The sequence below is a fragment of the Genypterus blacodes genome, unplaced genomic scaffold (assembly GCF_046128005.1).
Source record: "Genypterus blacodes isolate CSIRO-AG114 ecotype Tasmania unplaced genomic scaffold, CSIRO-AGI_Gbla_v1 ptg000208l_1, whole genome shotgun sequence".
NCBI lineage: Eukaryota > Metazoa > Chordata > Actinopteri > Ophidiiformes > Ophidiidae > Genypterus > Genypterus blacodes.
In genome coordinates this window covers 253,870-270,000 of record NW_027467007.1, presented here as the reverse complement: position 1 = coordinate 270,000, position 16,131 = coordinate 253,870, and the positions used below count along the sequence as shown (strand labels likewise).

Below are 16,131 nucleotides of genomic sequence, written 5' to 3'. Positions count from 1 at the left end.
CAAATTCTCCATTGTATTTCCTCCTCTTGTCCCCTGCTGGGCTCCATCATGTATGAATGTGTGAACGTGTTCTTAATGATCATTTCCCTGTAGCTTAGCCTCTCACTTCATCCTCAGAATGCTACAGATGTTCAAGATGTTGTTTTGTGAGCAACGCTCCTGTTAACCTTGCAGCTCCTCCACACATAATAACAGATGCTCTCCACATACAGTACGTACATCACCAAGTAAAGTGAGATAGAAAGAGAATAACGTTGATTCTAGGTCAGCAGGCCGTGTTGTGCGTTATGTAACACCGCTCCCTCATGAGTCTTTCAGTCCAGCGGCTGAATGGAGCTCGTCTGTCCTTGGGTAGAGACACAATTACCAGGCAAAAAAGGATGGAGTGTGTGCGCTGATGTGTTAGTGTATCCTGGAGCAGCAGCGTGTGTTCATCATCCTCCTCTCTGTGTGTGTGTGTGTGTCTCCGCTGTGACTCTCAGCTAAGTGACTCTCCGTCCGGCCTTATCACCGTGCGGTCTCACTCCAAACTCCTGCATCGGACTCATTTAACAAATCCATCAATGTGTCCTGTTATCGTGCAGGAACAGAGTCGTTCACTCTTATCTCTGCATTTCAAACGCTCGTGATTGCCCAAAGACTCAGAGATGACACTGCTGTGGAAACACAAAGAGGGAGCAGATTACGCAAACTAGATGTGGACATATTTGTCCTTTGCACACTCTTACACACACACACACACACACACACACAGTCCGCGTTGGCCTCTTACACATCACTGTGAAATACCTGAGTTGTGTTATATCTGCAGTGAGCCTGTGTGTGTGTGTGTGTGTGTGTGTGTGTGTGTGTGTGTGTGTGTGTGTGTGTGTGTGTGTGTGTGTGTGTGTGTGTGTGTGTGTGTGTGTGTGTGTGTGTGTGTGTGTGTGTGGATCACATGTAAGGCTCAAAGTGGGCCTGGAGCGTCCTGCACCTTGGAGCGTCCTGCACCTTGAGTCCTGGTTCAGGGGGACAGGATGTCTCATAACAGCAGACACATATTAGTTATTAGACATTTACTGCTGACCATATTGCTTTTCCAAGTTATTGTTACGCAACAGTCCCTGGTAATCAGTGATCAATTAATGAACGGCTGTCATGTGGATCCTCTTGCCCATAGTCCATAGATTCCTCTGACTGTCATGGTGCCTTCATGGCCTTCAATCCTCTCCTAGAAGGACTCATAAGAGTATTTTCTGAATCTCATGGTTATATTGTGATCTGCTGAGCTGTGTCACTGCTGCTTTGTTTCCTTTTCCACCTCATTCACGTGTGAATCACATGTTCATGCTCTCATTCATGCTTGTTTTCTTTCCCTCTGTGTCGTCAATACAAATATTTATTAGTATTTGGAGGAAAATCTAAACGCTGCAGCTCACAGTGAGACCCTGGGCCAAGAGCAGAGAGCAGGAACATGCAGCTGGTATAGACTCTCTGTCCCTGCAGCAGCCTGGTGTGTACATCAAACACACACACACGCACACACACACACACACATTTCAGAATATTCACACTCCAAACATGGATATCCGCAAAGACGCCGGCACCTGCCCTGAGAAACGGATGGAGACGGAGGAGAGCGAGCAGCCAGCTGGGAGAGTCTGGCAGGCGTGGAGGGTGAGAGACGGAGTGATAGACGCTGAGTGAGAATGTGAGAACGACAACAAATATGGCTTCAAGAAGGAAAAGGCAGATTTGTGAAGGAAAGCGTGAGAAACCAGAGCCAACATGCTGGAATGCAATCAGCTCTGAAGCTCGCCTGGCACTCGAACACACACAATGTCAGCGCCCCCCCGCTGCTACTGGACACACACACACACACACACACACACACACACACACTCCCCGCAGAACAACATCACGGTCTGCTTCAGTATGAGGCGGAAATCAACGATTGTGTTTGTAACGTGAGGGAGAACTTGTTTATACTTAGACAGTTTAGAAAGGTTTTTGTTTCTGGGTTAAAAATTGACACTTTATGTAATCCAATACGACACATTAAACTAGAGACTGAGAGTAAATCTAATGTTTCACTAAAGGCCACAGACAAGCCTGTCCTCTCTGTTACAACACACCAGAGCACAACAGGGACAATGAGAGGGAGAGCAGATCTGTAAATGAGAGAGAGACGGGGGACAGAGAGAGAGAGAGAGTGAGTGAGGGAGTGAGAGAGAGGGGAGGGGGGGGGGGGGAGAAGAGAGAGAGAGCAGATCTGTAAATGAGAGAGAGAGGGGGTGACAAAGAGCGAGAGAGTGAGGGGGAGAGAGAGAGGGGGTTGACAAAGAGAGAGAGGGAGGGAGAGAGAGGGGGGGAGAGAGAGAGAGGTGTTCGCCCTCGCTGTGTGGCTCTGACACACACACTGACAGCAGAGCCATACACAGTGGAGTCTCCTCCCCTCTCCAGCCGGACCTATATTAACTCTCCATGGAGCTCCGCCTCACAATCAGAGGCACATGGAGTAAGAAGAGATCACACAGCCAGGACTCAGAGAACACGCTGACCCACACGCTGACACACACACACACACACACACACCTATAGACAGGGCAGCACTACCTCTCTCTCTAACTCTGCATACAGCCCTGCTCTGCTGTGTGTCTGCTGGACTTATATTCTTCTCTTGGATGGACTAATCATTCCTCTACAATGTTGCTCCCTTTGCCACAGGAGGATTCCAGCCTTGGTAAGTGTCACATTTAACTTTTCAAGCAGACGAATGATGACAGGGACATGACGACTGTGGGGAGAAGTAAAGGTTGATCTGTTCTGAGTTATTCTGTGTGGGGAATGAATGAACGGGAAGGAGACATGAGATGAGATATGAATATACAGAGTGTGTTTGCCAAGACTTGAGAGGCTGTGTGGGTGTGTGTCTGTGTGTGTGTCAATAGGACCATCACCTGCATGCAGATGGGCATACACAGCAGGTACACACTCCACTCATCACATAAGGAACATCCGGCACTAAACAAACAAGACCCTCTATTGGAACAGAGCAATGTTTGTTTGCTTTGGTTTTCACTGAGCATCAGAACTGCACTCACACACACACAGGCACACACACACACACACAGGCACACACACACACACACACACACACACACACACACACACACACTCTAATCTCATGGGGTGAAGATAAGATGTTAGTGCTCACCATGTTAAATTGATATTAGGTTGATTTCACCTCATTAGTTTCTCTCCTGCAGTGTGTGAGTGCAGTGAATAATAAACCTGGTGGAGAAACGTTGTCACTACACATCAGCACGTTTACTGTAAAGGTCAGAGTGAGACGATCCGGCCCCTCGCTTCATCTTTGTGTCGGCTAAGAGTCAATATGCAAATTTGCTAGAATGTTCAGTCTTGAGGTGTCAGTGGGTGTGTCTTGTCTACAGTCTACACACACACACGCACAGACTGATGTGCTGCCAGTGTGTTCCCGTCCCTCCAGCTGTAATTACAACAGCATGACACACTGCACCTAACACACTTACATAACCATGATAGGTTGAGGTTCATTAGTCAATAGTGGGTCATTCACACACACACACACACACACACACACACACACACACACACACACACACACACACACAGGGGGAATTATCTCGTCTCCCCCACAGGTAGCATGAGATATGTAGCTTCTATTTATGACCCACATCCATTCAAGTACAGGAAGGCCCCAACAGCTGTCGTCACACATGTACAACTCAACAAATGATGATGATGTCATGTAAAGACTTCCAAGAGCAGAGATCTCCTGGATCTGTCATGTGTCACAGAGCTGCACAAGGATGACCCCTGACCTTTCAGTAGAGGAGGAGAAGCAAATATCAGAACTCACTGTAGTGTTTCTTTAGTTGGGCCTCTGTTGCAGTTCTATGTTTGCAGAAAATGTATTACTAATCCTATTCGTTATGATGTGCAATAGATAAACTATAGCATGTCATAATAAACATGTCAGAGTTCGTCAGGTCTGATCAGCTGCACACAAACTCACTATTGCTCAACAAAGATGCACTTTAAATCCCTTCAGGGGTCATATTTGATTCCTGACACAGTCTGAACTAAAAGCCCCAAGCTGGGACAGTCCCAGTCTGTCCCAGTCTGTCCCAGCATGTCCCAGTCTGTCCTCATCTGTCCCAGTCTGTCCCAGCCTGTCCCAGTCTGTCCTCATCTGTCCCAGTCTGTCCCAGCCTGTCCCAGTCTGTCCCAGTCTGTCCTCATCTGTCCCAGTCTGTCCCAGCCTGTCCCAGTCTGTCCCAGCCTGTCCCAGCCTGTCCCAGCTTGTCCCAGCCTGTCCCAGTCTGTCCTCATCTGTCTCTGTCTGTCCCAGTCTGTCTCTGTCTGTCCCTGTCCCAGTCTGTCTCTGTCTGTCCCAGTCCGTCCAAGTCTGTCCTAGCCTGTCCCAGTGTCCCAGTCTGTCTCCATCTGTCCCAGTCTACCCAAGCCTGCCCCAGCCTGTCCCTGTCTGTCCCAGTCTTGTCGCAGCCCGCATACCCCTCACCAGGCTCCGGGCCCCGCAGACTGTAGTGGCCCATCCCGGCCTGTGACGCTCATCTGCATTCCCGGGCACATGGGCGCTCACATGGTCTGCGGATGCTGATGAATGCTGCAGCTGTGATGCTGCGATGCTGCGATGCTGCTGCTGCCCGCCCCTCTTCCGTCCATTCACAGCATCAGCATCCACTCTGTGCGGGCTGAGTGACAATCGGAACATCTCGTTAGGTGTTGTATCTCACAATTTGGTCACGGACTTATTAAAGCCTGAGATGTGATGTGCGGGGGAAACCCAGCAGCTCTGGGCGTCCCGCTGCCAGATGGCCGCAGTGAACTGTGAGCTGAGCGGGGCTTTGCTCACGGATCCTGATAATGCGACGCAAAACAACATTCATGCCATCAGGGGAGAAAACAAACGGAAAAACAAATCGCTGTAAACTCAACCCAGGAATTCATAACATCCCATCTGCAGAGGAGGAGCAGAGAATAAGTCACAACACTGAGCGGGGAATTAAGATGTTTGAAGAGGCATTAGAGAGGATATATTAGTATACTTTCATCAGTTAAGTTCCGGATAAAGACATATAATAGATACAACAAAAAAGTTATAATCAATCCTCCAACATTTCTCTTTCTTTCGTTTTCTTGTTCGTTTGATCAGAACAAGTTAGTTGTTAGTGGCTTCGCCTAATTATATATTTACAGCTTTGTTACAAATCGCGTAATTGTTCATATAAATAAAGATTATTGTTGCGCTATTGTTTATTATAAGTGCTGAATGACCCTGGCTGCGTTCAAGTACTGCTCGGAACTATAACGTCTCAAGTGGTAAATATAAGACTTTTCTTGTGTTCTTAAACTCAAAAACAAAACAAACAAAAACATTAAATCTAATACTGATATCGAATAATTGCAATCAGAAGCTTCAGAAACGAAGTAGTGCAGAGGTGCAAGGACACAATGGCAATATGCAGACAGGAAATCTTTCCAAACTTTACATAAAGGCACTCCAGAAACCGGGAGCTATGCTGGGACTTTATCTCAATTATATATGTATTGCAGTTTATAAGATATTGCTTTGATTATTGACTTATTTCTTGGCCTTTCAATAAAAAAGGACACACTTGACAACCGAGTCGCTTAATGTTTCCATAAAGTCATGGGTAATTCAGAGTAGGGCTATTCCCAACAATCCTTGAAGGCATCCTATGACGCACGCGCTGCTGCTTCCCTTAACTCCGCCCAGCTCGAATGGCGATAGCGAGAGATCCGCAGAGCAGCGCGAGCGGAGCGCAGCCACCCCGCCGCGGACATTTATGACCAATAAAACATAATCTGATGCGACGGACGAGCATTGTAAGTGTCCTCTTCTTCCTCTGTTTAATGGCGGATATATACACGTTTGTTTTCTTCTTACAAGTCCGCCTGTGGTCGTGTCGAGCGGTTTAGGCGACGTCGGCTTTGTGCTGCTGCTCTACCACGTAGTCAGGAGCCGTCGCCAACAACGGCTCCTTTGTTCGCGGTATCACCGGGTTACCCCCGAACATTACCGGGAGTTCCTGGTTATAGCTTAATGTACAGATGATACCGGTGTGTACATTTAATCATATGAGTGTGTATAGTGTTGTTAATATGATGGTTACGGTTTAGCGATTTCAAGCCGACTCGCTTTCGCTCAGTCCGCTTCCATTTCGTCTGTTTTCCGCCAGTCAGCCACAGACCCGTGAAGGCCACATATGCGCTGAAATACAGACAAACGCGGCACAACAGCTCATTTTTCACATGATGGAATATTTATTACACCTCCACAAAGCGCATTTTAGCACCATGACAGAAGATTAGCTCACAGTTTGAGTTATACCAGGAACCGGACAAACGAGCGCCCTGAAGCGGGCGGGCGGGGGAGGGGAGTGGTGGGGGTTCTTTCCATTAAACGCACCACGCTGGAATAAATAGTTTTGGTCTGAGCTGGTGAATCAGATTTGTCCTGCTTTTTTAGTCATTGTGTTGTTTAGTCTCGGTGCCGTGAATTCCCCTGATGTATTATATGGACCATTAAAGCGACTGGGGAGCATTAAGGCTCCTTTGCCGACACATTGTGCTTCCAGGAACTCAAACGTTACATTTAAGTTCCTGGGGCCGTATCGTGTGTGTGTGTGTGTCTGCTGACTGATCTAATGTCAAATGATGTCATGTTACTCTTCGTGTCTGGGGCTCACGCTTATTTCTTGTCCCTTCCCTTGCTTGTCCCTCTCTCTTTTAGGTTGTACCCAAGTAAAATGGAGGATAGTTTTGACTGCGACTGTGGCGAGCTTGAGCCACCTGATCACTGAATCCCTCTGAACTCTCCAGTCCAGACTCATTTCAGCCCCTTCAGATCAGGCCAGTTGATTGGTAAAGTCCAAAAAAAAAGAAAAAGACAAATAAATACAAACAAATCAAGCAGTGCATTGTGGCACATTAGCATGAAGCAGCTCAGGACCGGTCGCACACTGAATGTCTCTGCACTGTGAGGACGCAACGACACACAGGCTTTTATTGTTTCACATAGTTTCAGTGCTTTTTAAATTGGTCTCAAAGTCCATTCCATTGAGTCTTTAAAACACTAGGCCACTAGATCATTGTTTTCCCCCTTTCTTTGAAATTTGCCCCCTTTAGTCGAGATGGAAAGCATGTTTGCCGACAGGTTAGAGTCCCTCTTGTGACAGTGAAGGCTTAGACGGGGAGATTTGGGATCGTTGAGGGGTTCAGGTTGCTCTGTTGTCATCTCACAAGGTTCCATTGGCCTCTAAAGGCCACAGGCACAGCGTTGGAGACAGCAGACAGGAATAGGAAGCTCAGTGTAAAAGCCCCAAACCTTCATCATGGCAGAGAAGTTTGAGTCCCTGATGAACATCCACGGCTTCGACCTGGGCTCCCGTTACATGGACCTGAAGCCTCTGGGCTACGGGGGCAACGGCCTGGTGTTCTCAGCGGTGGACACGGAGTGTGACAAGCGTGTAGCTGTGAAGAAGATCATCCTGACGGATCCCCAGAGTGTGAAGCACGCACTGCGAGAAATCAAGATTATCAGACGCCTGGACCACGACAACATCGTCAAGGTGAGGGCTGGGACTTCCTGTGTGTGGCAGGAAATGATTCTATTAACGATCCTTCTTGTTGTTGACCATTATTCTGTGTTGCTCTGCAGGTGTTTGAGACCCTGGGCCCAAACGGCCGCAGGTTAACGGAGGACGTGGTGTCTCTGACGGAGGTGAACTCGGTCTACATCGTGCAGGAGTACATGGAGACGGACCTGTGCCAGCTGCTGGAGAGGGGCCTTCTCTCTGAGGGCCACGCTCGCCTCTTCATGTACCAGCTCCTCCGTGGGCTCAAGTACATCCACTCAGCCAACGTGCTGCACCGAGACCTCAAGCCCGCCAACCTGTTTGTCAACACGGAGGACCTGGTACTGAAGATCGGGGACTTTGGCCTGGCCCGCATCATGGACCCGCACTACTCTCACAAGGTAGGACCAGCAGCTACAGTCAGTCATGCGTGTGTGCTGGCAGTGTGTGCAGAGGGATTTGTGTAGGTGTGTGAAGTGAGAGCCGGTGTGCATTATTGCTTCAGGAAGTGTAAACAGGCTTGTTTGCCTAGTGTGGGCCGGAGGATGAGTGCTTTGTTGCCCTGACAAATGGTGCCATAGCCCCAGTAAAGCGGCGCTCCCGGGGGGGGGGAGCAGGTTCTCTGCAGGAAGTAAACAAGACAGGATGTGCCTCCTCATGGTAACGCCTCCGTTTCCCTTCTCGGGAGAACCGAGGCTGCGGAACAACAATTCTGGGAACATTGGTTTGTTTCATTTAGAGCAGTGCCTTCAATAACAAAAACACTCTGGACTCTGGATACAGACTCAGATCACAGGAGGAAGCTGTGAGAGGTCCGTTGTTTTGGTTTGTAGTTGAGCTTCATGGTCCAGTGAAGTGCGTCTGTCCGTCCCTCAGAGGGATGAGGACATTCTTCTCAGCGGTGTGTTCTGTCTCTGGAGCTGCTGGATCTCCTCAGAGCTTCAGAGGAGTCAGATGCTCACACGTGTCTCACATTAGTCACCGGCCAGTCTGAAGTGGCCTCACGTGATGTAATCCCTCTGGCTGCTCTACGCCCTCGCCAGTTGTTTACCGCCACATCACACACTCTCACTCTCACTCACACTCACACTCATCTTTCACTCTCGGTCCTGGCACAGAGATCTCTTGATGCCTCTGTAACTTTGTAAACCCCTTATGCGTGTGCTTGTTGTGATGTGAGTCAAAGCACCGCCGCAGCAGGAAGGAGGCCGGCTGCTCTGTCGGGAAGAGGTGAAACTCTCACGCAGTGTCGTTCCGGTAACCGCCCTCTTGTTGTTACTCCACTCCTCGCTCAGGATGTGTCGCACTGCTCTCTTTCTTCCTGTCTGTGAGCGGTTTGGGGTGACATCATCTTTCCTCTGCAGGGCTGCGTTCACACAGCTACATGTCATCATAATGTGACGTGTGTGTGTGATCATGCTCCACACGTGTGTGCTGCTGTGGAGTAGGAACATCTCACCCAGAGGCTCAGGGGCGTTCTCCTGACCTACAAGTATTGATAATCAGTCATGGTTGTGATACACAGGAAGTTAATCTCACTGTGGTGAAGCTAAAAATAAAACCTGAGCTTAGATCACAGAGACAGAGCTCTGGTTTTGGTTTCAGCTGTAACTCTACATGGCTCCTGCAGTCCAGCTGATAGAATCTGTGTGTGTGTTGTCTTCAGCTGATCAGAGAGAGAGAGAGAGAGGATCCTGTGTGCCCTCACCTGACCCCCGGCTGCTCCTGTAGGCCTCAGAGCCTGAGGTGACCTACACACCGGGTTCCTTCACCAGCAGCTAGTTTACTCTGAGCCAGAGCGGCCGGTTGAGCGAGTGCATGTGGTCTGAATAACCTGGCGTCTAAATAAAGGCAGGCTCTTTCGCCGGGGCGGCCTCAGATCTTGGCAGCGTTTCAGGAACGTGCGCTCCAAATGCGTGCACCCGTCCGTCTGCCACATTCCCACTCCTACGCTGCTGCCTTAAGTTAATGGAAGCATAAGTCCTTATTTGCCTTAAGGCCGCTCCCCTTTGATCCTCCTGTGTGTGTCAGAGTGTGTGTGTGTGTGTGTGCCGTATCTGGAGCAGGGAGAGAACATGAGAGCCAGGATCCATTGTGTGGAGTCCTGACCTGTGTGTGTGTGTGTGTGTCTCTCTCTGGATCCCGTGGCACACACTCCTGGTGGCCCGTGATCAAGAATGGCAAGAATTCCCGTGAAGCCTTCCAGCTTTCCAGTCCTGAGTCTCTCTCTCTCTCTTTGTCCTTCTGTGGGGGCTCGCCTCTCTCTGTGTGTGTGTGTCCTCCCCCCCATCTGGACCTTCTGCTGGTTCTGGTTCTGACTCAGCAGCCTGACAGTCAGAGTCTCTTGTGTTGAGGGAACATAATGAACGACTCCACACCACATTGTGTTCACTACTGTGGCTGCCATCAGTCTCACTTCAGGAAGCCAAGACATGAAGGCATACTGTTGGTGGAGTGAGCCAAGTGTGTGTGTGTGTGTGTGTGTGTGTGTGTGTGTGTGTGTGTGAGAGAGACCAAGACCACAACGTGCAGAATGTGATGCTAGCTACCAGGTTGTGTGTGTGTGTGTGTTAGACAGCTGACCTCTGTTCTGACCTGCTGATGGTCGTGGCTTCAGTCTGCTCCTATCTCAGGTTAGATCATCTTAATGAGGTCATGTTGAGGTATGACATCATGTTCCAGATGAGATGTGGAGTCTCCATCTGAACCCAGAGCTTCATCAGAGTCCTCTGTCTCTGTCTCTCTCTCTCTGTCTCTCTCTCTCTCTCTGTCTCTGATGAAGCTCTGGAGTCCTCTTCCTCCTCAGCTCAGACGCTCACCTGCAGCAGCTCAGAGTCCAGGACAGAGTCTGGCCTTTACGCAACACACACACACACACTCTTTGAAGTGAACCTAATCTGCAGCTGTGTCGCAACACACACACACACACACACATGAATCAGCTGCTTTAGGCTCCTCATGTTTAGTACCTGGATCTCCATGTAGATTAGTTTCATGGGGCCTCCGTGTCTGGTTGGAGGCCAGAGGAGCAGATCAGCTGCTTGATCTAAGGCTGTTTGATTGACAGCAGTTGAGGCAGTGAGGCACTTTGTTTGGACACCAGAGTAGAGAGAGAGAGAGAGAGGGGAGAGAGAGAGAGGATAGTAACACTATCAAGTATTTGCTGCTAAATTAGGGCAGAAACTGGAGCCTGTCAGCGGTGAGACCGTCGGCCATTTCTGTCTCACCACTGCCTGGCCGCTTCACGAGGCCTGTGTGTGTGTGTGTGTGTGGGGGGGGGGGGTGTTGTTTGACCGCCTCCCCTCCCCCCTCAGTGTCCCTACCCACACACACACGCACTCAAACAGGTCGTCAGCCTTTGTGTCGAGTGTCCCTGTGAGCAGCCTGCGTAGGTGAGGGGGGGAGGGGGGGGGCCGATTGGTGTCACTGGAGCGGGGGGGTTACGCTGCTGTCAGACTGCTGACGCTGCCGGCACGTGTCCGCTCGCCCTCTCTCTCTCTCTCTCTCCGGGCTCATTGTCTCTGTGGAGGAGGGCCCAGGAGGAGGAAGGGGGGGCTGAGGGGTTAGAGGGTTCAGAGCTCTGCCTCTGGAACTCCAGGCCACAGGCGTGTTGTGTGACAGAGGCATGTAAGCAGCGTGAAGAAGCTCATTATGTGGATCTGTGACAGAGACCAGAGCAGAGCTGCAGCCCTGATGGCTGTTAATACAAGAGTGTGTGTGTGTGTGAGAGTCTGACCCCTGTGTGTTGTGTTCTTCAGGGTCACCTCTCTGAAGGTCTGGTCACTAAGTGGTACAGATCTCCTCGCCTGCTGCTCTCTCCTAACAACTACACCAAAGCCATCGACATGTGGGCCGCCGGCTGCATCTTCGCCGAGATGCTCACCGGGAAAACCCTGTTTGCAGGTACGAGAGGGATCAGAGTGAAGAGGTCACACACACAGACACACACAGAGACACACACACTCACTCTGCCTCCTGCTGTGACTCTGTCTCAGGGGCCCATGAGCTGGAGCAGATGCAGCTGATCCTGGAGTCCATCCCCGTGCTGAGGGAGGAAGACAGGCAGGAGCTGCACAGCGTCATCCCCGTCTTCCTCCGCAACGACATGTCCCAGCCACACACACCCCTGGCCAAACTGCTGCCCGACGTCAGTCCCCAAGGTGGGTGTCCTCTACACACACTCACTCACTCACTCACTCACTCACTCACTCACTCACTCACTCACTCACTCACTCACTCACTCTCTCTCTTACACTTGGATGTAACATCATCTCATCGTCTCCTCTTCTTGTCTCCTCAGCCCTGGACTTCCTGGAGAGGATCCTGACCTTTAACCCCATGGACCGCCTGACAGCAGAGGAGGCCCTGGCTCACCCCTACATGGCCGACTACTCCTTCCCCCTGGACGAGCCCGTTTCTTTGCACCCTTTCCACATTGAGGATGAGGTAGACGACATCCTCCTGATGGACCAGAGCCACAGCCACACCTGGGACAGGTACGGTCCAGAGCCAGGGGGGTCCTCAGGCCCCGATGACACCAGATCTGTGTGTGTAGGCATTCAGTCTGTCTCTGTGGACTAACACTCTCTCCTTCTCCATCAGGTATCATGAAAGCCAGTTGTCGGAGGTTGACTGGCACTTGCACAGCACCCATGACCCAGAGGAGGTGCAGGTCGACCCCAGGGCCCTCTCTGACGTCACGGACGAGGAGGAGGTCCAGGTGTGTGTGAGCAGCCACACACACGCACATAACGAGCTGAAGCTTCTCCTTCAGCCGTGTGAGAACTTCATGGAGGTTCATGTGACTCTGCCTCTGACTGATCTCTTCATGTTCCCTCTCTGTCTCCAGGTCGATCCTCGGAAATACGCTGACGGAGAGCGGGAGAAGTTCCTCGATGAGCCGTCCTTCGACTACTCCACCCTGTTCCCGCCGGAGCGCTCCTGGCAGGACGACCACCATGAGAACAAATACTGTGACCTGCAGTGCAGCCACACCTGCAACTACAAGGCCGTGTCTCCGTCCTACCTGGACAACCTGGTGTGGAGGGACAGCGAGGTCAACCACTACTACGAACCCAAGCTCATCATCGACCTCTCCAACTGGAAGGAGCAGCAGAGCAAGGAGAAGGCCGGCAAGGCCAAGAGCAAGTGTGAGAAGAACGGGCTGGTGAAGGCTCAGATCGCTCTGAAGGAGGCGGAGAAGATCCAGAGTCCAGCTGAGAAGGACCGGGAGCAGGAGAAGCACCAGACTCAGGCCCCCAGCCAGCAGAACCCCGGCTTTGACTTTGACTCTTTCATCGCCAGCACCATCAAACTGAGCCTGCAGCCGGAGCCGTGTCCAGAGGCCAGCCTCCTGAACGAGGTGGGCCTCCTGAGCGAGGTAGGCCTCCTGAGCGAGGTGGGCCTCCTGAACGAGCTCAACTCCTCCGTCTCCCAGCTGGAGGCTCCTCGCTCCGGCTCCGTGTCCAAGTCCATCAGCCAGGAGAAGGAGGAGAAGTGCCTGGTCAACCTGGCCCAGCTGGGAGGGGGAGGCGGCCTGGGCGTGGTGGGCGGCGGCGACGCCGTCTGGCCCGCGTGCCCGTGGGAGAGCTTCGGCTGCGGCGAGCGCGTGGGCGAGAACGGCTGCCTGATAGACGAGGCGTGCTGGGACATTCGTAAAGAGGACCACCTGCAGAAGGAGAGCAGTTACACCAGCTACCTGGACCGCCTGTTCAGCAGGAAGGACGAGGGGGCGGCGGAGGAGGGCGTGGCCGCCGCCGAGACGGAGCCGTCGGAAGGGCGGGAGAGAGAGGCGGACGAGGGCTTCCTGGGCCGGAACACGGAGATCGTGTTGAACATGCAGCTGGACGCTCTGGCGCTGCCTGGCTTCGACGGCGGCGACGACCTGCCTTTGAAATCCATCCAGGCGTCGCTCAGCCCGTGTGCGGTCAAATGCTCGCCGCAGATCGCCCACAAGACGTACAGCAGCATCTTCAAACACCTGAACTAGACCTGCAGCAGAAAACACACACCTGCAGCAGAACACACACACTTCTGCTCTCATGTTGTTTTTTATAATATGACACATTATTATTATTATTATTATTATTGTACTTGAATCATTTCATACCTTTTTATTATAGTTACATTTTAATTTAGTTTTTTTTTTTTTTTTTATGAGTTCAGATTGAGGGGTGGTTGATGATATTTAAGAGTCTGAGCCTTCATCACCGAGGCTCAACCGGCACCTCACTCACTCACTCACACACTGAAGTACTGTAGAGGAACCCAGAGCGGGGGGGGGGGAGCAGCGGGGCGGGAGGAGGTGGCGACGGAGGCGGCGGGAGGTTTGGCGTGAAGTAGAGGAGGACGGCAGGAGCGCCCCGTGGCTGTGGGCGGAGCTACAGAGCCGCCGCCGCCGCAGCAGGACGGGGGGGCGACTCTCCTGCCTCTTTTTGTTTGTGTGTTTGTTTTGGTTAACTTAAGGACACTCCCCCCTCCCCTCCCCCTCCCCTCCCCCCCAAAGAGAGCGCTCGGTTGTTGTCGACCCTTTCATACTGTAAATCTGACACACGATGCCAGCAGCAACCATTCTTGTAGACATTGATGTAAACGTGTTATCTACCTCAAGGTAACCGCCGCGAGAAGACACTCGAAGAAGAAGAAGCCGCACTAGTGCTTTAACACACACATGGCCATCGTCACCACGGGAACGCACCTGGTCAGGTGGACGGAACGGGACATGTCTCACTCTTTAGCATTTAACATAGTGAGGTGTTTTCAGTCAATCATTATTTATTTCTAGCGGACGTGCGATATTTATTTACAATGTGTTTTTATTTCAAAATGTGATTTATTGGAGATCGAGGACTTGAACAGACTTCCATTTTTCATTTCGGCACTATGTGGGCGCGTGTGTGCGTGTTTGTTTTGTGTGAGGTTAGGAGCGACGCAGAGGCGAGGCTTTTTATTTTCCATTTTTCCATCAATGTCGTCCAAAAAGGATTCGTTCGTCCGTTCGTTCGTCCGCCTCTCTTTGTTTGTGTTTTCAGAGAAGAAGATGCTCTACGGTTTAAAGAAGCGCCTGAAAGTCTTAATTTTTTTATCTACATGTCATGTGAAAGGATGGAGGCAGAGCGGGCACACACACACACACACACACAGTCACGTTAACTAAGGTGAGTATATTGTACGTCAGTTTTAATTGTGCGTTTTTATTAAATTTCTATATCCTTTTTTTCCAAGCAAGCATGATGACTTAGGTTAAGGTTTAGCATGTAGAACATTTATGGACTTTTTTGTAATCGTTGGTTCCCCTGTTCTACAAAATAAAAATTACTGGCAAAGAGATCTCACTGAGTCTGTCGTCTGTTTGGAGGGAGGAAGCTTCTCTGTTCAGAACTAAAGTCTTCCTCCTGGAGCTCGCTCCTCTCCTCCTCCTCTCTCAGGTTCTTCTGGAGATGAAGACCCTGTGACTGATGTCATTAAAGTCATATTTACATTAGTTTTGTTGTTGCTGTGCCTCTCTCCTAACTTCTCTGTTCTCTCCCTTCTCCCCTTTTTTTCTTTCTCCTTTCTCTTCTCTCTCCTTTCTTTCTCCCTGCCCCTCTCTCCTCTCTCTGCCCCTCTCTTTCCCTTCTCTTCTCTTCTCTCTCCCTCTTTTCTCTTCTCTCTCTTCTCTCTCTGTTCTCTCCCTCCTTTCTCCTTTCTCTTCTCTCTCCTTTCTCTCTGCCTCTCTCTCTCCCTCCTTCTTTTTCTTTCTCTTCTCTCTCTTTTCTCTCTGCCCCTCTCTCTCTCTCTTTTCTCACTCCTTTCTCTCCTTTCTCTTCTCTCTCTGTTCTCCCTCCTTTCCCTCCCTCCTTTCTCTCCTTTCTCTCTCTCTCTCTCTCAACCTAACCGGTCCACCCAGGCCTCTGTTCTGCCTGAGGTGTCTCCTCTTACAGGAGCAGTTTGTCTTTGTGTCTCTGCTCATGAGGGAATGTTGTTTCCTTACATGTTTGTATGTAAATTTCCTTTGTTGTGATTTGGCGCTATGTAAATGAAGTTGTATTGAATCTCGAGTGCTCGGCCATGAGATCCTGCTGGGTAGAGTGTGTGTGTGTGTGCTGACTGCAGTGCTGCCTCCTCTTCAGGTCTCCATGTCTCACGTCCGTGCAGACTGAGTTACACTGCTGAGTGCTGAGGACAGAAGCCTGGACTCGGCAGCTAAATGTGTCTCTGGCTCTGAGCTCCAAGGCTCAGCCAGGTCTTCTTGGAACTTTCCACCTGCTTATAGGTGAAACTTCCCCGTGTCCTCTTCCTCCTCCTAGCTGCTAGCAGGAGGCTAGCATGTCTGCTAAGATGTGCAGCTTCAGTTAAGGCTCTAAATCTCAGCCTAAAGTCGAACGTGAGGCGTCTCGTTTCCCTGTTATCTCCCGAGCTCGTGGTCTTCATGCTGGGTTGCCATGGTTAGCAGAGGAGCAGTGTGTGCCAGGAACAGTGTGTCCACATGGAACCACAGTCAAAA

General features: G+C 50.8%; 1 protein-coding gene across 2 annotated transcripts; it reads left to right on the top strand.

Annotated features, from left to right (window-relative positions):
- Window positions 1–2,474: 2,474 nt before the first annotated feature.
- Window positions 2,475–14,975, top strand: mapk6 (mitogen-activated protein kinase 6). Of its 2 annotated transcripts, none has more exons than XM_076169577.1 (8): window positions 2,475–2,722; window positions 6,803–7,640; window positions 7,730–8,047; window positions 11,405–11,549; window positions 11,642–11,806; window positions 11,947–12,142; window positions 12,249–12,366; window positions 12,496–14,975. In XM_076169577.1, the coding sequence occupies exons 2-8, from the start codon at window positions 7,404–7,406 to the stop codon at window positions 13,633–13,635; spliced, it is 2,319 nt and encodes a 772-aa protein (XP_076025692.1). In that variant the 5' UTR covers window positions 2,475–2,722; window positions 6,803–7,403; the 3' UTR covers window positions 13,636–14,975. The 2 variants fall into 2 exon arrangements, with proteins under 2 accessions (XP_076025692.1, XP_076025693.1); XM_076169578.1 differs by lacking the exon at window positions 2,475–2,722 and adding an exon at window positions 5,767–5,895.
- Window positions 14,976–16,131: the final 1,156 nt, after the last annotated feature.

What these genes read in the sequence shown, in the direction of transcription:
- mapk6 (XM_076169577.1), top strand. Translation starts at nt 7,404, where the DNA reads ATGGCAGAGAAGTTTGAGTCCCTGATGAACATCCACGGCTTCGACCTG. An exon ending in GCCCGACGTCAGTCCCCAAG is followed by an intron (nt 11,807 to 11,946) that starts GTGGGTGTCCTC and finishes TTGTCTCCTCAG; the next exon opens with CCCTGGACTTCCTGGAGAGG. An exon ending in CGGACGAGGAGGAGGTCCAG is followed by an intron (nt 12,367 to 12,495) that starts GTGTGTGTGAGC and finishes CTCTGTCTCCAG; the next exon opens with GTCGATCCTCGGAAATACGC.